Source organism: Xyrauchen texanus, chromosome 21 (assembly GCF_025860055.1).
Source record: "Xyrauchen texanus isolate HMW12.3.18 chromosome 21, RBS_HiC_50CHRs, whole genome shotgun sequence".
NCBI classification, from domain to species: domain Eukaryota; kingdom Metazoa; phylum Chordata; class Actinopteri; order Cypriniformes; family Catostomidae; genus Xyrauchen; species Xyrauchen texanus.
The window spans coordinates 38,979,360-39,003,027 of NC_068296.1; the positions used below are offsets into that span (position 1 = coordinate 38,979,360).

The 23,668-nt window shown below is 41.2% G+C and overlaps 1 protein-coding gene across 1 annotated transcript in view; it reads right to left on the bottom strand.

Annotated features, from left to right (window-relative positions):
• Positions 1-23,668, bottom strand: part of LOC127661362 (UPF0606 protein KIAA1549L-like) — a 127,702-nt gene that overhangs the window by 99,451 nt on the left and 4,583 nt on the right. The window contains 1 exon segment of the mRNA XM_052152010.1: positions 7,442-7,801. Within this exon segment, the coding sequence (XP_052007970.1) occupies positions 7,442-7,801 (360 nt within the window).

A 23,668-nucleotide genomic window follows, 5' to 3' on the forward strand; every position in this document is an offset into this window, starting at 1 on the left:
TACAGCGGTGCGGGACACCTACAGTCATGCTGCTGTGGTGCAGGCGGTCAACGGCGGGTTTGATGGATGGTCAATGGTGGACACCTACTGGCGGTCAATGCCGGGCTCGCCGGACGCCTCTGGGCAGTCAGCCAACTCAATGGAGGACAATTTCCTCTGCCTCTTCCTCCTGTTTCTTCCAGACAGCCTGTTTAAAGCAGGCATGTCCAATGAAGTAGGGACGGTGCTAGGCATAGATTGGGAGGCTGCCAGACTGGAACAGCCCCACAGAGAAAAAGGTTTTTTGGTTAAACAATCTGGTTGTATCATCCTGTCAGGTTTAAACAAGGAGAACCCAAACACAGACTAAATAAAAAAATACATTAAAAAAAACTATTAAAGGGGTAAACAAACTCAAAATACAAAAACTGGGAAGAAAACAAAACAACCCATGAGAGGGAAAACTGTAACAAAAAACTAGACAGAGAACGAATCGGTTACCTAACGTAACCTCGGTTCTCTCTAGACGAGGGAACGAGTATTGCATAAGCTAGCTTACGCTACGGGAAAGATTCATCTTTTCTGAGATATTGAAGCCAAAAAATTATCCTTAATTTTGTATCATTTGTCAACGCAGTGCAGCAACTGCAGACCTTGAGCGGGCTAGCTAGCAAGCTCATTGGTTGCTCTGCGGCAACTGCTGCAGCCTATAGACGAACTTGGGTGAACTCGCGTCCAATGAGAGGCGTCCGCGCGCTTACTGCATCAAAGCCCGCCAAAATGGGCGTGGCTAGAGTGCATATAAGCGTAGTTCGTAGGCTGGAACCCTGGTTTTCATTGAATGAAGCGAAAGTCAGCTGGATTGCGCTGAAAGCACGGCCGGCTACGCAATACTCGTTCCTCGTCTAGAGAGAACCGAGGTTACGTTAGGTAACCGATTCGTTCTCTTCACGAGAGGTTCTCTCGTATTGCGTAAGCTAGCTTACGCTACGGGAACCCATTGTCAACGCCGTCGCGCTCAAGCATCCACTGCATGAGCCCCGGGGTGGGGGACCCAGGGAGCCCTTGTGAGTGGGGAAATAATATTTGGCCGGCAAGAGTGCGGGCCAGTGTGTGTGTAATACATAAGCACATTGTGGGAAGGAACGACAGAGCAGCGGTGCTGGTCTGTGTGGAATGAGTCCCATCAGTGCAGCTCACCAGGGGAGCTGTAGCGTATTAAACCGCTAGTAGTTTTGCCTGCAGGGCGGGCACTTCCAGATTGTAAAATCTGACAAAGGTGGAGGGGAAGCCCAGCCCGCTGCCACACATATGTCGTGAATGGAAATCCCGCTGGACCATGCTCACGATGAGGCCATGCCTCTAGTGGAGTGAGCCCTAATGCCCAACGGGCATGGCAGGTCTTTTGACGCGTATGCGGCAGCAATAGCGTCCACTATCCATCTAGACAGTGTCTGTTTGGAGGCGGCGAGACCTTTGGTGCGCCCTCCGAATGAAACGAAAAGCTGCTCAGAGCATCTGAAAGAGGCGGAGCGCGCAGTATACAATCTCAGTGCTCTGACTGGGCAAAGGAGATTGGCGTCGCGTTCGCTATCGGATGCTGGCAGCGCCGATAGGGAAATGACTTGTGCTCTGAAAGGAGTACCGATCACCTTGGGAACATAGCCGTGTCTAGGCTTTAAAATGACCTTGGGGTCACTTGGTCCAAACTCAAGACACGCAGCGCTGACAGACAGTGCGTGAAGGTCTCCCACACGTTTGACTGATGACAGGGCAGTCAGAAAACGGTTTTGAGTGAAAGGTATTTCAAATCCACGGATTGAAGCGGTTCGAAAGGGGGGGCTTTCATAGTTTCGAGAACTATAGAAAGATCCCAGATAGGAACCGATGGGGGGCGCGGGGGGTTCATCCTTCTAGCTCCCCTGAGGAAGCGGATGACCAGCTCGTTTTTTTTTGTATCATTTGTCAACGCAGTGCAGCAACTGCAGACGTGCAGCGCCCAGCGCTCTGGGTGGGGATGCCAGATCGTGCCGCGAGCTTGAGAGAGGAGATCTGCTCTCACTGGGATGGGCCACGGCGCTGTCAGTGACAGCTGCGTAAGCTCCGGGAACCATGTCTGATTCTCCCAACGCGGGGCTATGAGGAGCACCGAGTGATGCGTTTCCCTGATCCTCTGCATTACCTGTGGCAATAGCGAGACGGGAGGGAAGGCGTAAAGCGGGCGGTTGGGCCAGTCCTGGGCCAGCGGCGTCCTCGCTCCGAGAAAAATATTGGGCAGTGAGAGTTCTCTTCTGACGCAAAGAGGTCCATCTCTGCTCTGCCGAATATGCGCCATAACTTCTGGACTGATTGAGCGTGCAGGGACCATTCCCCTGGGGGAATATTGTCTCTGGACAGTCTGTTCAGGTGGCCTGGCACGTGCGTCAGCCCTCCAGAGAGCGCAGGTGGCACTGGGACCAACTCAGTATGCGTTTAGGTCAGATGGAAGAGGTTCCTGGATCTGACACCGCCCTGGCGGTTTAGGTAGGATACCTAGGATCTGTTGTCCGAACGGACCAGGACGTGGTGACCCTGAATGACCGGGAGAAAGCGCACAAGCGCGTACTCGATCGCTATCATTTCCAGACAATTTATGTGAAGGAGCTTTTCCTGAACTGACCATAGGCCAAAAAAAAAAAAAACGGAGAGCCCTCGCGAGACCGCGCCCCAACCCGTGTTGGGCGCGTCTGTCGAGATGACTTTCGGCGAGATACAGCTCCCATCGTCACTCCCCGCTGATACCATTCGGCCACTGTCCAGGGCTGCAGAGCTGAAATACAGGTCTGAGTCACCTTGATCGGCTGGCGGCCTGTGGCCCAAGCCCGGCGAGACGCGCGGGTGTTTAGCCAATGCTGAAGCAGGCGCATGCGCAGTAAACCCAGCTGAAGTACTGCTGCGGCTGAGGCCATGTAACCTAGCACTCTCTGAAATTTTTTCAGAGGCGTGAGGCTGTTCATCTGAAAGGACGCGGCTAGTCGCTGAACACGGCGCGCGTGCTGTGTAGATAAGCGAGCCATCATTGCCACGGAGTCTAGTTCTATTCCAAGGAAGGAAACTGCCTGACTGGGCTGTAGTCAGCTCTTGGTCCAATTAACTGCAAGACCCAAACTGTTCAGATAGCTGAGGAGAACTGTTCTGTGAGACAGAAGCTCCGTATATGACTGTGCCATAATCAGCCAGTCGTCCAAATAGTTCAGAATTCGCAAGCCCTGACTCCGCAGGGGTGCGAGCGCCGCATCCATGCACTTCGTGAAAGTACGGGGTGCTAAGGACAGGCCGAACGGAAGGACGGTGTATTGATAAACCTGGCCGTCGAAGGCGAATCTCAAGAATGGCCTGTGACGGGGATTTATCTGAATCTGAAAATAGGCATCTTTCAGATCGAGAGAGATAAACCAGTCCCCTGGCGCGTATGCGCGAGGAGTTTCCTGATTGTAAGCATTTTGAACGGTCTTTTTGCAAGCACCTTGTTCAAAACCCTGAGATCTAATATTGGTCTGAGGCCGCCGTCTTTCTTGGGAACAAGAAAATAACGGCTGTAAAACCCGACTCGCTCAGCTAAGGCGGCACTTTCTCTATGGCCCTTTTGCACAGAAGGTTTGCTATTTCTGAGCGAAGCATGCAGGCTGCTTCCGTGTTCACAATAGTTTTGAGCCGTGCTCTGAAGCGGGGAGGCGGCGATCGAACTGTAGCAAATAGCCCTGTTTTATTGTGCTTAACACCCATTTGGATATCCTGGGATAGCTTCCCACGCTTTGAAGCGTAACGCTAGAGGGTGAATGGCCAAATCGCCCTGATTGCCGCACACAGCAGCTGAACAGAATGTGTGAGCGCTTACTGTGCTTATGCATGACTGCTCCCAGACAGCAGGGACAGGCTGTTCTGTGAGTGACTTCCGATTGAGGTGAATGGGGAAAGAGTCACATCTGTTAAGTGATGCTTGCGAGCATAGTCACGAGCACGGGACTTACATACAGAGAAGTGTTTGCTGGCCGTGTGACAGAGCGGGCAGAGAATGGGCGCGTGCATGTATTCATGAGCGCGTTTATTGACTCTAACACTCGAGCGGGCTGTGTCCGCTTTATGTGAGTGGGCTCTGATCGGGACACGGAAGTGTAATGCTTGTGTGTAGAGGTGAACACTGGATTGTGGGCACATTTTCTACACATAAGGCATGTTTGCTCTTTACAAGATTTCTTTGGGTCGCCGTGAAAACGGCGTTTGAGTGCAGGCAAGCGGGCAGTATCACCGGCTTGTTGGCTGCTGAATCCATCACTGCAGTAGCCTGAGAGAAGGGGACTGACAGAGGGCGAAGCTTTGACGGCTGCCCGGCTGCGGCGGGACTGAGCCGTTGTTTTCTCAACAAAGCTAGGAGGACTTCGGTTGCTCAGGTTTCAACGCAATCTTAGGCCGAGGCCCGCGGGGGGGGCGGCGGTCTGCGGCGGCTGTCTGTCGGCCGCCCTGTCGACGCTGAAAAGTCTGGCTTTGCTGAGCTGGGCGCTGTGAAGAGGCTCGTGCAGGATGGGCGGCATGCAGAGGAGCTAGCGCGACGAGGCAGGAAGAGATTCATGGCTTGGGTGGCTTTCTGGACTTCTGTGAAACGGTCAACAATGCCACTCACCGCAGAACCGAAGAGACCGGACGGAGAGAGCGGCGCGTTGTCTGTCGCGCTCCTTAGATCTGAAACAGCCTCTGGGTGTCCGCCTTTCTCATCCCATTCTCGAAGGAGGTCCGCTTGGAGGATCTGTAAGACGGCCATGGAATGCAGAGCAGATGTGGCTTGGCCGGCGGTGGCATAGGCGCGGCCAACACAGGCGGAAGTAGTTCTGCAGGCCTAGACGGGAGCACCGGTTTAGACCACCATCTCGGAGGGCGGGCAAAGGTGTGCTGCTACCGAATCCTCTGGATTCCTGGGCCGAGGAGGAGGCTTGGGAGCCTGACCACTCCTCGCTGTCCGAAGCCATGATGGAACAGCAACCCTTATCCTCCGCCTCGTCATCCAAGATGGCAGCAGCTTTGATGCAGTAAGCGCGCGGACGCCTCTCATTGGACGCGAGTTCGCCTATAGGCTGCAGTTCGTCTATAGGCTGCAGCAGTTGCCGCAGAGCAACCAATGAGCTCGCTAGCTAGCCCGCTCAAGGTCTGCAGTTGCTGCACTGAGTTGACAAATGATACAAAATTAAGGATAATTTTTTGGCTTCAATATCTCAGAAAAGATGAATCTTTCCCGTAGCGTAAGCTAGCTTACGCAATACGAGAGAACCTCTCGTAAGAGAACTAAAAACTAGAAAAACAAATGGAAAACAAGACTATCTGTAAACACACGACTGAACAAGGGGAAAACAGGAGAAAGCCCGGAACACAGGAGGAGTCTAGGACACAAGAGGAATGATCCAACAACAGACAGAGTAAACAAAGGGAATATAAAGTAGGAGAAATCAAGAGGGCAAGCGAGAAGGGCAGGTGGAACAAATGATCAGAATATCAGAGAAACAATAGAGCGGATCCAGGAAACAAGACAGAAACAAGCGGGCAGAGAAACACATGGAGAAACAGCATAACAGACATAATGACTGAGAGGAAACAACAGAACATAAGTACCAGGATCCTGCCAATAAAGAATAAACAAGAAACCACACAGAAGGCAGGATCCTGACAGCATGATGCATCCTTTTGTAATATGAGTTATGTCCTTATATCCTTGATGTGGACTGTAGACCCAAATCAAGTATGCCTTACAGAATTTACCTTTGAATTTACTGATAGTCATCTAAGATCATTTAACAGTTAGCAGAAAATATCTTGTGAAATCTTCCTGCTTTAAATACATGAAAATAATGAATCATTGTTTGTTTTTAACAGAGGTGGGGGTGCTCGAGTTACATGACTTGACTCGAGTCTGACTCGAATTTATATAATACAGTATATATATATGGGTGTGTGTGTGTGTGTGTGTGTGTGTGTATATCGTGAAGGAGGGAACAAAATGAATTTATTCACATACATAATGTATTTTCACGGATAACAAAATACCCGACCGGTTGAGAATGCACTGATGAAGTAGCTTATTTGACAGAGATGTCGACAACTGTTGTAAAAACATCTTTCAAAAGTTGAACAATACATATTTTAATTGCACTTGTTTTTTTTCCAGTTTCATTTGAATTTTTAGTTCAAATAAAAGTTCAAAGTTTGATATCAAGATTTTTAGACTGTAGACTTAACCCTAACAGTGTTTAACAATAATTACCCCATAATAGCACCTAGTGTCCAACCAGTGGTAATACCGGTGTTCGTCGGTTTCCTGTGGAGTTTTTTCTACAACCAACCGACCAATCAAAACTTTGACTAAAGTTTGGTCGACTATCGTGGGGCAGCCTTACTCTGAAGGGAACTGACTGTCTTCAGAAAAGTTTCGATGGCATTTTCTTTTCATATTACCTCTGTATAATGCCTAATAAAGTATTGTTTATAAGCGCAGGGCTGCGTTTTGTACAGGTGTTACTAGGGTAACAGCTATATTTCTGCAGCATAAGCACCACCAACTATCAGAGAGCGAATTTGCATTTTCATTCAGCCCGTCTGCCGTTTTTGTTAGATCGATGTAAAAATCTGACTGCATTGATTAATTCTAAAAATTACTTGGATAATAAGGTATCTAGAAGTAGTCATAGTATTTTTAAGTGCCCACGATAAAAATACAGTGTTTCATTAACACAATTAACTAATATATACATATATATTGTATAACAAATTACTGTTGTACAATTCATATAAAAAAAAGAATGTAAAGATATGTATAAGTTCATCTTTTCAGAGCTAAAATAAATAATAATTTCAAAAATGAACCTCTAGTTATTTTAGTACTGTGGGTTGACTCGACTTGACTTGCTTGATTTATCTGCACTGCACATGAGACTTGACTCGAGACTTGATGGTTAAGACTTGAGACTTGCTTGTGACTTGAAAATGTGTGACTTGCTCCCATCTCTGGTATTTAAAATGTAATTTATTGTCACAATGACATGTATTGATAACGATACAAACAACAGCAACATACTGAATGAAAGTTGAAGAAATGAACGGAAGACCAGTAATTGTCACTCGCAACTGAATCGCTTGTCTTCTATGCTGATCTTAGTAGTGGTCACGTGACAAACTAATGTAAAACTCAGATCTGAAGACCCAGTGGGCAGGTGAACTAATAATTTGTGTTTCCTGAAGAGCCTGTGCAGCTGTCCCATGACAAATTAAATTACTTGAATAAAGATTTGTTCATTTTTCTGAACGAGATTCAAAGACACAAGTCAGAAAAATGATCCGATCTTCCCATCACTAATGAATGGACGTTTATGGAACACAAAGTCATTGTGACTTCCCCTTCAGGATGGGAAAAGCAATTTCAACAAGCTGGGAAACAAACCTGAGTTGGAAGAGTGGTTGCTGATCAGTTCAGAAGAAGACGGAAGGGCGAATGACGACTCCACTCTCTCTAAAGAAGCCCATCGATGAGTTTCATCGTCTCTTGTAAAGGGACTCTCTGGAGTGGCTTTTGATGTTACATGTTTAGGAGATTTTTGAGCTGTGCTGGCCTGCAAAGTGAGTATGGAGGAAAATGCAGGCTGTTCTCTGTTGCCCTTTGATGAGCCCGTGAGCTCTGATTGGACGACAGACACTGGATTCTTGTCTGTCATGAGAAGGCCACCCAAAAGATGAGCTGAGGATGGTGAGGCCACATCCACAAATGTTCCTGCTGACCCAGAGTCCTCATGACTCAAGTCACCTGAAACAGAGAGAAAGAGCATGATAAATTTGGCAGACATTTGGCAGACGCTTTTATCCAAAGCGACTTACAGTGCACTTATTACAGGGACAGTCCCCCCGGAGCAACCTGGAGTTAAGTGCCTTGCTCAAGGGCCCAACAGCGGCATCTTGGTGGTGCTGGGGCTTGAACCCCCAACCTTCTAAGCCACCACTGCCTCTATCCTGAGTAGTGGCGTTGCAAACCACACACATACTTGGAGCATGCCCCACTGTTTTTTGAGGTCAGCTAATTTAAGGCTAATAATAAATTGCATACAAAATCCATTGTTGGTTTACAATGCTGACTAATGCTCTAAATCACATTATGTATCAATGCAAGGTTTAATCTGATTACAAAGTAATTATTTACATTTATGCATTTGGCAGACACTTTTATCCAAAGTGACTTACAGTGCACTTATTACAGGGACAATCCCCCCGGAGCAACCTGGAGTTAAGTGCCTTGCTCAAGGACACAATGGTGGTGGCTGTGGGGATCGAACCAGTGACCTTCTGATTGCCAGTTATGTGCTTTAGTCCACAACGCCACCACCACTATTTTAATATTAAACTTTTTTTTTCCATTTTGCCATTTCTGGGACAGCTGGATGGTGTGCACCACATAATCAACACATGCAAAACATTATTTTGAATTCATTAAGTGGATTTTTTTTTGTATTAATCAGTAATTTAATCTGATTAAAATATTAAGAGAGGTAATTAGTAATTTTATGTAGATTACTTTTATGAGAATTTACAAAACACTACAAAGTGCAAAAACTGAATTGTGTTTCGGGCCTCAGAAATGATAAACCTGTCCCGGGTCCTGAGGCAGAACAATCTTCTCTTCTTACAGTTTGTTCATTTTGAGGAAAACTTTTGCACACTGTAATTTTCTTCATCCCTATTCAGAAATTGTTTCCGTGAGATAAAAGGAATGGAAATTACAGCTCTCAACATACCTTTCACATCACAAAAGGGCTTTTCTCCACACATCAATAAAGATGCTGATGCTTCAAAGAACACTGAAAATACTTGGAAGGCGTTATAATATAATATAAAGATGCCAGAGATGTGATTTGGGGATGGAATTTGCAGCCCCAAGGCCATCCGAAAATATTAAAATATGTTAATCAACCATAATCTCTAATGCCTATTCTCAGCTATCAATAGTTTGGAACCACTCTTTTGAAAAAGTCTTAAGTTACGACAGTCATGAAAGGACTTAAGGCCTCTTCAAAGAGATCATCTACAAACCTTAATAATGGGTCCATCGTCAACATATTTAAGATAAAACATATAAATCACAATTAAATCAGTGGTTTTTCACTGGTGGGTTGCTACCCTAAAAGGTGTCACAGGTCTGTACTTATAGGGTCATAGACCACAGAGAAAAAACAACTGAATGTAACTGAATGTAAATAATGAAAGACAAGTAATCATAGAATTGTATGCTTTTACATTTTTTAAAAGGGAGGAGAAAACGGGTCCAATACCTTTAGTTGTTGATGTCAATGGCTGTGTCCAATCAATATATACAGTATTTTGGGCACAAATTCATCTGTCATTTGGTAAAGGCTAGTCAAATTGGACAGATGCTTATATGTACAGGCCATTATCCTCTAAAAAACATGAACAAAACTATGCAAGGTAAAATATGCATTAAATATGGGTTCACTTGAAATGAGGATAAACCACAATGTGTTCCTATTCAGCCTACATGTTAATAATATTGCCTATTGCTGCACTGTACAAAATGCTATTATATTTTATTCAGTATATGGCTTTGAGTCACAGATGCGACGCAATGTGCATTATTTTACATCTATATAAATACGCATGTCAGAGAGACAACAGAGTTGTCTGAACAATTTCATTTTGAACAATGTTGCTGTTTTGCGAGTTCCCAACATGCATTGCAACATGAATACATTATGCAGTTCATGTTATAGGCTTATTTTTATTTTTGCCGTTGATAAATTGTTGTGTGGTGATGTTCAGAGCTCATCTTTTTATGTAAAGTGGTTTGTATGTTAAGGGTTGTAGTCTAACTGTGTCTGTACCAAAGTATTGCAGGGATTGTGTTGTCTTACGTATTGACGGAGGCAGAGATTGTAGTTAACTTAATATAAAAGTAATAAAAAAAAACATATATAAAAATGAAATTGTAATGGAATAAAAGTCCTTGTATTGATAATTGATTATTTACTGAACAAGAAATCAGTAGTTGTATCGACTAGACCATTGGCTGAACAAAGTATTTTGCATTTAGTTAACAAACAAAAAAAGCAATTTTACTGAGAACAATTATTAAGACCGAATAATAATAATAATAAATTTATTTGTAATGCGCCTTTCTCAGACTCAAAGCGCTACAGCATGTACAGAGCAAAATAATCAAACATGTGAATAAAAATATATATAGAAGAATAAAAAAAAAGAAAAAATACATAAGTTGTGCTAGGGAGGTGGCGTTGGCCAGTGCCCATGAGGATGCCACAATTCTCATTAAATGTGCTCGAACCCGCAAGGGGGCGGGCATGGCCTGGGTGTGATAGGCCAAAGCGATGGGGTCGACGACCCAATGGGATAGCCACTGTTTGGAGACACCGTTCCCTTTCCGCTGTCCACCAAAGCAGACAAGGAGCTGCTCAGAACAGCTAAAGATCTGCGTGCAGTCCACATAGGTATGCAAAGCATGCACTTCTCCCGGGGCAGCGCTTGCAGGTTCACTACCTGGTCCCTGAAGGGGGTCGTAGGGTTCGAGTGCCTGGCGAACTAAATCGCGCCGCCATGTCGGATGGTCCTAGCCAGCCAGCGCAACGGGTTGGAAGTGTAAGGGACGTGTCCAAGCTCTGAGTAAGGGGCACTAAGGGGACGATCGTGTATGACGTACCCGGTGAGGCTTCGCAGCGGGGGAGCAGGTAATATTATGTCGGGAGCAAAGTTGCGTCCTGAAACAGTTCTCAAAAAACTCAAATCACTTACCTTGCTCCGCGTACCTGGCTGGGGGCAAGAAAGTGACCGAGGAGGAGGCCCTATGGAGGCGTCCTCTAGACTTGTCAGAACCGGCCCGCCGAGAGTATACAGTCGAGGGCGTGGAGGCGAGGGGACCGCGTCCATGGTGCCATGACTGTAAGTGTTTGGCGCCAGACTGCCGTGAGACGCCGTGTGGGGACACCGGTTAGGTGACCGAAGGAGTGAGGGAACCACTCTTTTTCCTGGCAATGTGGACACCGCGGCCCGGGCAGGTTGCGTCACGAGATTTCCCTCCCGGCCCTCCACCGGGGGATGGAGTGGTCTAGATACCATCTCCATAGTGGCCATCTCACTCCTTGGTTTATTTCGCTTGGGAGCCTTCTGGGTCCTGGTAGTGGTTCGTGAGATGGAGCCGTCAGCTTCCTGCAGGGAGCTCTTTGCAGGGGCTGAGAGCTGGGCCCACGTTGAAGCGAGGTCATCCCCCTGTGGCTTCTAAACAAAAAGGCTGCTGAAATATGAAATTTTCCTACCAATGTAGCAATTCAAGCTGGAAGTACCACCTTCAGTTTCACAGTCAGCAGGGGGCAGTCAGCGCAACTAAAGCTGAACAGACAACAAATATTATTTGTAATTATTATGATTATTACACAGAGTTCCTGCATATTTATTTAGGGGCCTTTCTGTGTAAATATGGATAAATGCAATTAATAGCGATTAATATGATTAATTAATCTGTGTTTCATTTAATGAATTTGATTCAAAGTTTTAATCAATTGACAGCCCTAATAAATATAATAAATATAAGTATTATGGCCCTTGAAAAAAGATAAAATATAGGAGCATATATATATATATATATATATATATATATATATATATATATATATATATATATTTATTTATTTTATAAATAAAGGTGATTCACCAACAGGATTGGTAGGGTTACTTGAAAATTTATTCCACTACATATTACAGAATACATGCTGTAAAATGATTTTTTTTTACAAATTTGGTTAGATTAATCGAGGTCAGTTACTCAATTTAAATACTCTGGATTAGTTCTTCAGCACTGGCAGCTTTTTCATTATAAAACATAATCACGCCATGTAACCTGTGCATTTAAGGGCTAGAAAAGCATTTTAGCTAGGCTTAAAGCTAAATGTAATATTACACAAGATTCATTATTTCTGTTTCCCCAAACTTACCGCAAAACCCACAGAGTGTATACAATGTCATGTTTTTCTGATCGTATGTGGATTCTGTTTATAGAATAAGCCAGAAAATAAAATATTTTTTGTTTTCTATGCAATGCTAAAGGACACTTTGGTTAGCATTTCTCATAGAATCATCCTTTATTCTTATATAAATATTAGGGTGACCAGATTCCTGCTTGTGGAAAATGGGACAGCCCCCTCCCAGCAAAAATGTAAATGGACATATCCTTACCTAGGTGCAGTTCAATGCAAATAGAGGGTGCATCCGCATCTGTAAGTGTTGTCACCTTGTACTTTTCGCTGGCTGCATGGTGACAATGTTTTGCGCAAGCTCACTCATTAAAGAGCATGGTTTCGTCAATCAAACTGAGAGCGGGGATTCTGGAGTAGAAGTGTTCGGTGCTATCTTTCCACTCTGGGAAGTCTCTCAGTAGGCTCCACTCAAGATTTTCTGTGTTCTCCAATGAGCGTCTCAAATTTTGGAGGTAATCCACCGATACTGAATAAAAGTTTCTCACTGCACAAATTAAATTACCAGCTTGCATTTCACCAGCTTCAACCAGGGCATTAAACTGCTTTTTATGTCAGAGGGTATGAACGATTCCTCATGCATACTTTTAGCAACATCCACATGCTTTTTTGTATGAACATGCTGCATGATGTCGGTGTGGCCTCCATGGGCAATGAAGCTCCACAAATCTCACACCTAGGCTCTATCTGTGACTCCTGTTTAAAAATGTAAACTCTTTTTGAAGATACTCATTAAATGTACATGCATGCTTCCTTGACATTTTTCCAGAAGCAATTTCATCAGTGTGCTCTTTCAAACTGACTCTTCAAACAGTTCACTAACTGGACGTCTATTGATAGGGAGAGGGGAAATGAGTGACAAAACACGATTTTAACAGGAATAAGTCGGACACTGTCCCAGGGAAAAACAGGACGTCTGGCCACCCTAATAAATATTAAACTAAATAAAAAAGATTGACGAACGATATATTTTTTTAAACGTTTTTATTGGATTCATGTTTCATCTGTCAAAGCATTCTTGATGTTTTCGGTACTGAAAAAATACTTTAGTATATTCAAATCATGTTTTGAAATTATGAATCATATCTGATGTATATTATGTAGGCCTATTCATTGTGAGAGTATTCTGACTCTATCCAAAGTGATATATTTCAGCTCTATATCCAACATTGTTCAGCTTTTTCCTGCTTGAATCACCACTGAGAGCCATTTTAGAAGATGAAAGGGTGTCAGTAAATTACTCTAATTAAACTTTGTCATTTAATTATCCAGCAATTAATTCCATTGCATGTTCAGAAGCAGTGCTGTGGCAAAATCTAAAATAGAGTCAATGTTCCTGATAAAAACTTCTTAAAAACTACAGATCACAATAACAGAGCTGAGCGCTTCAAAGTATTAATGTCATTCTCAAAGAGAAGATTTAGAGGAGTCTTTATATTTTATTGTTAAAAAAAAATTGCCACTATAATAAAACTCAGGTGGCCAGATATTACAAATGGGAAGAGAGAATGAAGTTATGATGACATGATTATCGTGACCTGTTAACACTTGCCCCCTTTTTGACCACAGGAATTGGGCACTCAATACAGTATAAAATGGCTATATTTATCACATAAATGTTATTATCATGCTTAAAATACCATTCAGCAGACTGTGGGTTATAACAAAAATAATATTAAAAGTGTCATTAGGGCCCAAGCACTGAAAGTGCGGAGTCCCTGTTGTTCTTCTAAGAACTATTAGGGCCCAAGTACTGAAAGTATGGAGGCCGTATTGTTCTTTTAAGGAGTATTATTATTGTAGTGAATCCACTAAATTTTTAGGTGGCCCTGTAACAGACAAGGCCTAAAATCTAACTGCAAACTGCAAATAATTGTTGGATCCCACTAGTTCATGAAATGTCAAGGTTTGTTTATTTCAAGATCTGTTATAGTAATTTATTTATCCAGATCTCTGTGTGAGTTCCTCTCTCTGTCTTTATATCTCTAGAGATGGAGGACTGAGCTGTAGCTGCTAATAGAGCACAGCTTCTACTCAATTTCCGACACTACAGAGGTACTAATTATTGGACCAAAAAACTCAAAAAATAAGCCACTACAATATAATTTGACTCTCGATGGATGTACTGTTACATCATCTTCAACAGCGAAGAACTTTGGTGTTATATCTGATACCAATCTGTCCTTTGAAAATCAAATTACAAATGTTTGTAGAACAGCATTCTTCCACCTAAGAAATATTGCTAAATTAAGGCACATGCTCTCTGTTGCTGATGCGAAAAAATAATTCATGCGTTCATGACCTCAAGACTAGATTATTGTAATGCATTACTGGGAGGATGTCCAGCAAGATCAATAAATAAACTTCAACTGGTTCAAAATGCAGCAGCCAGAGTGCTAACAAGAACCAAGAAATATGATCATATTAGCCCCATTTTATCATCATTACATTGGCTACCTGTTAAATTCCGTATTAATTAAAAAATTGTGTTAACTATGTACAAAGCTTTGAATGTAGGGCTGGGACAACGCGTCGACGTCATCGCAAAAATTCGTTGACGCAAAATATGTGCGTCGATTCGTCGGACCCAAAACAAAGATGGCGGCGCCGGCGACTAGTAGCAACACGAGTGGCTCCTCAGACTATCAGAAGTGCATGCACTCGTTCCTCTAAAGTATGGGAATTCTTTCATTTAAAAGGAAACAATTCCGTGATATGTCGTCTTTGCAAAATGGAGATGGCCTTCCATTCTAGCACCACGGCAATGCACCAGCATCTGAAGAGGCGCCACCCGGGAGCAGCTGCAGATGACAGAGCACCGTAAGTTTTTTTTCAACTCCCCACTTTGCACTCGATGTTGGAGTAGGCTATAATACGTTGTCGACACCTAAAGTTTTCGCTTATTGCTATTAATAATGCGCTTATAGCTATGAATGTCGTGAAAAATACATAGAGGACACTGACAACGCGCTGACAGACAGGACCAAGCAGGTAACATTTAATAAAGTCTCAACTTTCAAATTTGGTCATTCAAAGAAAATTAAACCATAAATAGGCCTACTATTTTGTGGCTCTTTAATGTGTCGTGACAGATTGCATCAGTTAAAGCTGCTCGTGAACCGATCATCTTTTCCTTGGTTAATTTATAGCATCAAATAGGCTAAAAATGAATGTAGCCTACATCAGAAGGACTGTTGTTTTAACCACGGAAAGACGTCAGTACAGTAGCCTACAATCCATTATTCAAATTCAAATCCACCGACGTTAATCTTCTCTCTCCTGACTACTTTGTCAGACAAAAATGCCGTATTATGATTGATTGATCAGATCGCCAGTCAATCAAACTCCCGGCAAATGTTTTTTTTTTTTTACATTTTATACACCCCCACCCCCGATGAAACCGGTATTACCGGTGTTGTCACAAGTCGATAAATCGAATCGAAATCGAATCGGACTGGAAAAAATTAATCGTTAGATTAATCGATGCATCGAAAAAATAATCGCTAGATTAATCGTTTAAAAAATAATCGTTTATCCCAGCCCTATTTGAATGGTCTAGCTCCGCAGTACTTAAGTGACCTTCTACCACGCTATATTCCAACATGTTCATTAAGATCGCAAAATTCTGGCCTGTTAATAGTTCATAGAATATCAAAATCCACAAAAGGCAACTAAACTATGGAATAGACTCCCTAACACTGTTCGAGATGCAGACACACTCTCTCAGTTTAAGTCTAGAATAAAGACTCATCTATTTAGCCAGGCATACACCTAATTTATCCTCCAACCCACAATTAGGCTGTTTTAGTTGGGTCTGCCGGAACCAGAAAACAGAAACATTGAACATGATTTATATCTCTGCAATAAATTGAATGGCATCTGTGCTTATATTATTTTATTTGTTTCCCTGTATCAACCTTGGGACTCCTATCCTGAGGTCACCAGAACCGGCTGGATCCAGCACCATTCCTGCTTCATGTTTGACTCCACTGCTACATGTCGCTGAATGATGATGACTAAATGCAGCCGGTGCCAGCCAAACATCACTTCAGTCTATTTTGATGGACTTCATAGGATGAACTGATGCCAACTCCAACCATAAGACATGGGATACTTCATATGCCATTGTCTGAACCTTGGATTTAGGATGGACCACACCGAACCTCACAGAAATTACCAGCCAGGTTGAACTGCGTTTCACATCTATGATCTCTGCCTGTATCACCTCAGTCTATGGACTACGATCTTGAAATGGAATGCATAGACTAACAATTGCCAACAAAAGCCTTCATCAGCCAATTAACAAGGGCAATTGCATCTATGTGAACTTCTGCAGTTAATCCAGGATGGACTTCAGAAGACATTAGTCATTAATCTTACAGTTCAAACAAAATCGATGTTTAAACACTGACCCTTAACACTTACTTAGTTTAATCATTTTAAACCATGACTTTAACTACACATAAGTAATATTTACATTATAGTCATGATGTTAGTCAGAGGAGAACTGGCCCCCACAGTGAGTCTGGTTTCTCCCAAGGTTATTTTTCTCCATTAATCAACATCTTATGGAGTTTTGTGTTTTCGGCTTGCTCACTGGGGTTATTAATACAATTATTATGTAATTACTTATTTTTAAACACGATTAACAATTGTATTTTATCTAATTACACAATGATGATTCATCAACATTATAGACATTACAGTTTTATCTTCTGTTATTGCCTGATCTTCTGTAAAGCTGCTTTGAAACGATGTGTGTTGTGAAAGGCGCTATACTTGACATGACTTGGAGGTTAAGTCATTCACTATTTTCTTAAAAAGTCTCCCTATTGTAGTCCACAGTAGAAATACATTTTTAGGTGGCCCTGTAACAGACAAGACTCTAAAATCTAACTGCAAACTGCAAATAATTGTGGGATCCTACTAGTTCATGAAATGTCAAGGTTTGTTTATTTCAGGATCTGTTATAGTATTTTACTTATCCAGATCTCTGTGTGAGTTCCTCTCTCTGTCTTTATATCTCTAGAGATGGAGGACTGAGCTGTAGGTAATAATAATAATAATAATAATAACTTTATTTTGTATAGCGCTTTTAAAAGTTAATTCTCAGAGCGCTTTACATTAGCAGAATAAACACATAAAAAGGCATGATCACACAATACAAAATATTTCACACAAGATTACAAACCTAAAAACAACAACAAAAAAAATTAAAAATTAAATAAATATCAAGACAAAGTAAAACCATAAGATACATCTCATTAACAACCACTAATATCACCTTTACCCAAATGCTTCCGTAAAATAATGAGTTTTAAGGGATGTTTTAAACCTTTTCAAAGATGGTGCAAATCTTATTTCGGAAGGCAAGGAGTTCCATAACTTTGGGGCGACTGAAGAGAATGCCCTATCACCCATTGTTTTTAAATTCGTTACCGGAACAGCTAAAAGGCCGGCATCAGCAGAGCAAAGATTACGTGTTGGGATGTAGGGCATTAAAAGCTCGGCGAGATATTGAGGAACGAGTCCATTCAATTCCTTGTACGTCAACATCAGAATCTTAAAATCAACACGAAATTTAACAGGTAACCAATGCAGGATCTCTAAAATAGGTTTTATATGATCTCTTTGTCTTGTCCTAGTCAGAATATGTGCGGCAGAGTTTTGTACCCACTGAAGTTTATTCAGAATAGATTTTGATGCTCCTGCTAACAAGGCATTGCAATAATCAATTCTAGAAAAAACCAGAGTATTAATTCATTTTTAAGCTACAGAAAAGTACAGCATGGGCCGCAATCTGGATATATTTCTAAGATGAAAAAAAGAAACTCTAACAGTATTACGTACGTGAAGATCGAATGTTAAATTAGAATCAAAAATTACTCCCAAGTTTTTTAATTTTGATTGGAACTGGATTACAGAGCCATCCACTTGTAACGCTACAGGTTGCACTCTGCGTAACTGGTGGGGCGAACCAATAATAGAGTGCTAATAGCGCACAGCTGGAGACTGTGAGCTCTGAGTGGCAGTTATGTAATGATTCTGGAATTCTCTATTGTTCAGAGTTTTGTTACATACACTGAATAACAGTGAAGGTAACAGTGTCCCACTGTCCCATACTTTACACACAATTTACTGACACACTTCTCCATTTCCCTGTGGTGTGGAACAGGGAAACCATTTTTTTATGGACAGATTCTACAAAGCACACACCATAAGATAGAACATTCACAAATAAATTCTCTGTTCTTTATACTAGACTGCAATTACATTAAATATAGATCAAATGGAGACTTGCTAAGATTTTTCTCTTGAGAAAAAGACCCAGGAATTTCATATGTGTCTCCTCTAGTTTCAAAAGAGATCCCAATGTCTCAAACTGTTCAAAGATTTGCCAGTTTTTAACTCTGCAATCAAAAAAATAAAAAATAAAAATAAAAAAAATCACAGATTTCAATTTGAATTCAAACAAGTCATCATCAAATTTTTCCACGGTCAAACTAATCTAAGTTAAGATATACACATTAATTGTGTAGCTCTATACTTTAGCACTCGGTTAAAGGAAATTGCTCCCATTATAATCAATGATGCTGTCGACACTGGATGTGCAAGTCGTGTCGTGCCGTGAGTAAACCACCATTTTGCCAAATAAATGGTTTAGAACATTTGTTTCGGCACGTCCAGTATAGACAGCCACAAGGGCCAATTTGGTTGCTTAGGAGGCTTGACTGTAGTCACTCAACACACCCTGCATTTGAACTCAAGGAACTCTTTAAGTGTACAAATACAGTATGTACCCAGAACAAGTGTACAACCCCTTTGACTGCTTTTCTGAAATGTTTCATTTGATGCTTTGTTATCTTTTTATTTGGAACATGATGGATGCAAACCAAAAGATAAGATTATTCATATTCAATGGTAAATCAGGCATAATGTAACACCTGAGTTAAAAAAGAGAAATAAAAACAACAAATCTAACATTATAAATCAGATTCTGATGAAAATTGTCTGTTGTAAAATTGCCAATATGCATTTAACACACTACAGTTGAAATCTATAAGATTGCACCATATTGCTCAGAAACTGTAAACAACTTAACTCTGTTGGTATTGTGTAATAACAAGTTGTTCTTTGTCTTGACTTGTTTGGTACATGGTTCTGCTCTGCATTTTTTGTTTTTTCGTGGAACATATTCCTACAGTTCCATCATTGCATCCAGCCCTAGTTGACACTTAACTTAGAGCTCCATTAAATCATGAAACCTCAACCTCTCAGCGTTATTTCTTTCTTTAAATAAATAACATTTCCACCCGCAAGTCATTTTCTCACTTTCCAAGGTACTTTAGTGATAAACTTGCTGACTTGAAAAAGAACTACTGAATGAGTACCATTTTCCCCAGTTTATTGTGAGAGATGTGGGCAGTTAAACCATGGTGTCCCTGGGCACTGGAGGGTAACGCCTAGCCTCAGACGGCACATCCAAGGACTGCCCACAGTCTGTTTTTTTATGCATATAGTACACAAAGATACATTGAGAGCTTCTGAGGATGAAATAATCACAGAATTTGCCCAAGATTTCCAGGTTAGTGACATCAACACGTCAGTGATGTTTTGTTTGAGCCCCGTAGCAGAAAGCAATATCCAAAAATAGAGCTGTGTTTTCTGCTTTGTTTCCTTAATCATATCTGTAAAATTCTCTATAATGAGGGTTTACTGTTTCTTTTCCGCTATTTTCTTGTGTGTTTTCTGTGCAATCACTCATAAAGACTCGCACAGCATTATACAAATTATTTCTTTCTCCTTGTCTGTCTTTTATTAAGGTATGATACATCTCTGATAACCCCCCTGAATACCCCGTAATGACAAAACCGACTGCGATTTGTCAATTAACAAGGCTTTTCCTGTTTAAAGGGGCAGTTCTTGGCCAATTGAAGGACCGTCAGGGGGCGTAGGAACCCGCAGTGGACAATCAGGAGGGGGAGAAGCCCACGGCGGACCGCCAGGAGGCAAAGAAGCCCATCACTGACCGCCAGGAGGCGGCCGAGTCTGCAGTTCTCCCCACTGCCCGCAATAGGAGACGGCTTCCTGTGTCCGAGTCTGAAGCAGCGGATACGGAACCCTCCTGGCAAGCTGCAGCGGACTCGGACAAAGGAACCATCCATCAGGTCCAGTTCCTGGTGACCGCCAACCAGACTGACTCCTGTCCAGTGGCCTGCCGTTCAGCCCAGTTACCTGTCAGGCAGCCGCCACAGCCTCTGTTTAGGGTATGGGTAAGGTGTTACAATTTACTTTTCAGTTTAAGTTTGTCTCATAGTACTAAGGATGCACCAATAAGGAAATTCTGGGTCATACCGATTATTCACAGCTCACTGAGGCCAATACTGATACCGATAACCAATACTCAGTGGTGGAAAGAGTACTGAAAAATCATACTCAAAAAATGTAGTGTGAGTAGAGTAAAAGTAGCTGCCCTAAAAACTATTCAAGTAAGAGTAAAAGAGTAGCTCATTTAAAAGTACTCATGAGTAGTGAGTATTGAGTACCGAGCTGCAAAACCTATCCCCATTATAATGAACACTGTATGCCAACTTTTAAAATACATCACTTATCTGTGATAAACACGACATGAATCTGATTCCAAAAATTAAAAGGGAGACATGAAAACAAATGAAAAGATGAAAAAGTTATTTTCAATACACTGATCACCATTTTAAATTGTAATGTAACAATTACATTAAAATCTGTTTATGTGTAGGGTCTAAATTTCCCTTAACGCCGATAGAGCATTATTGCTGTGAATAAAACATGTTCAAACAATGCAAGGAATGCAAACAAATGCTAAATAAGCAGGATAACTTGGCATGTCATGTCCTGCACAATAGAGGAGGTAGAGCAGGCATGGGAAAAGTTGTTTGGTACAGGGGCTACATCACACTTAAAAAGGAATAATTCACCCAAAAATGAAAATTCTCTCATCACTTACTCACCCTCATGCCATCCTAGATGTGTATGACTTTCTTTCTTCTGCAGAACACAAACTGAGATTTTTAGAAGAATATCTCAACTCTTTTGGTCCATAAAATGAAAGTGAATCGTGCTAAAATATTGAAGCTCCACAAATCACAGAAATCAGCATAAAATTAGTTTATTCCATAGTTTAGATCAATATTTAATTCTCCTCCCTGCTCAGTCAATCTCCATTTTAAATTTCATATCGCTCTTGTGATTTTAGTGATTCACATTCTTCATGTATATCGCCACCTACTGGGCAGAGAGAAACATTTCTAGCAAAAATTTACTTAAATATTGTTTCTCACCCACACCTGTCATATCATTTCTGAAGGCATGGATTAAACCACTGGAGTTGTACGTATTACTTTTATGCTGCTTTTATGTGCTTTTTGGAGCATCAACATTTTGGCACCCTTTCACACTGAATGGATCTACAGAGCTGAAATATTCTTCAGAACACAAATTAGGATGTTTAGAAGAAAGAAAGTGGGAGACAGATGGCATGAGGGTGAGAAAATCATGAGAGAATTTTCATTTGTGTGAATTATTTCTTTAAGTAGCACATGGAGGCACATTGTCCTCCTTTGGAGATACAATGTTCCACATTGATTTAGTTCTTGTATATTTTAAGCCCAGAAATAATTATGTTCTCATTCTTATAGTTTTCTGAAGTTTGTGACTGGTGGAATATTCTGCTGAAGTATTGCTCTGCAAAAGGTTGATACTTTTCTATCTTTATAAAGGCTAATCATAATTATAAATTATTTTATCATCTATACATTCCTGGTAATTTATTATACCAATTAACACACTCTTCTACATCAGAGGTCGGTATTATTAAAAAACAAACCATATTTAAAAAAAAATATTATTATTAAAAATGTCACTGTTTTATTCTATTACATTAATACTTTTAAAGCTACTCAAGTTTTTCAGCCAAAAGAAGTGAGTGGTTTTCTCATTTTCTTGTTATTTTTGTTTGATTAATAGCCTTTATATGACATAGCCTACTAAACAGTGCTCAATTCAGTTACATGTACACTTCAAGTCTGACATTTTGATGCTAATATGCTTTTTGTCCAACTGTTTAAATTCACTTTAGACAAACGACTGCGTTTACATTAAATCCTCATCAAGACAGGTATTGGTGGAATTATGAAGTGTATTTGATAATATAGGCCCGACCGGCATTAGCATTCAAATATTAGTGGCCTGTCAATCAAACAACACACAGCTACAGACGTCAGGAAAAAAAAAGTAAATCTTTTATATTTCATCTAGATCAACCAATCAGTGGCACTCTTGCTATCGCGATTGATGTAATGAACACAGCTATAATGAAAACTACTCAAAAGTTTGATCGAGGACATCTCTCTTTTTTCAGATAAACATCATGATTGTTTTATTGCCCAGCCCTATTGATAACATTGCATTCATCTCTCGCATCAAACCCAATAATCTCAGTGTTAGATTGTTAAATTACAGGCTACATTATAGACACACAGAATCTAGCAGAAATATGAAATTTACCTCGATATGTTTCTTCAAATTAGAGGCAGGATTAATGCTGATATATGGCTTGAGTAAGTTAAACTCACACGACACGATCAAGCAATTGGCCTTTTTCGTTGCGAAAAGCTCTTTCAGGTGCGGCCGGTTATGTTCCGATGTAAACAATGCTTGAGGCATTCTCCACAGTTGGCACCAGATCTGCAGCTGCCATTCAAGGTTTTTACATGTGATTTGATCACGAGACTCTCCCAAGCCAATCATGTTGATAGATAAAAATAAAAATCAGGACAGGGAAGTAGCAAACACAGACGGTGGGAAAATAGCGTAGTAAAAGTACAGTTACAGCACTTAAAATATACTCAAGTAAAAGTATAAAAAAATATTCAACTACTTAAAAAAGTACAATTCTTGGGAAAAAGTAGTTAATTACAGTAACATGAGTATTTGTAATTAGTTGCTTTACACCCCTGCCAATATTTTAAAAACACAGATATAATTTTTTATCTTTTAACCTGGAACTGCAAGCTAATTCATTCAAAGATTCTCTTTTGAAAAATAGGTGTCATTTAAAAGCTTGGAATTTGGACTTGCTGCTATTTAAGGTTTGGCAGATGTAGCATGAACCAGAAATGTTCCTATATTACAGATGAATGCTGATTTGAATTACAAATAAATAACAATGCTCTTGAATAAATTGTATGATGCCAATTTATATGAGTGTTTACAGTAATCCTGATGACTCACTCACAGAGAGAGAATGAGCTTCCTCCAGCTGCAGTAATGCATCAAACCAAAATTATTAACAGCATTTACCAAATATGAAAAAACAAAACATACAAAACTTGAGTCAATCTGTGAGACTTATAATAGAAAAATGTACTGTGTTAGGTAATGATGTGCTATGTCCCACATTCTGTTTATGTTTCATGAAGTAATAAGTGAAAATGGTTACCCCCAAGTAATATACAAACATGTTTTTGTTGCATTTTCATTTATTGCCTCATGAAACAAAAAGAATATAGGAAATGGCAGACCGTTACTTACAGCAGATGACTAAAACCAGCCCCAAAACAACATACAAAGGTGCAGAGACGTCA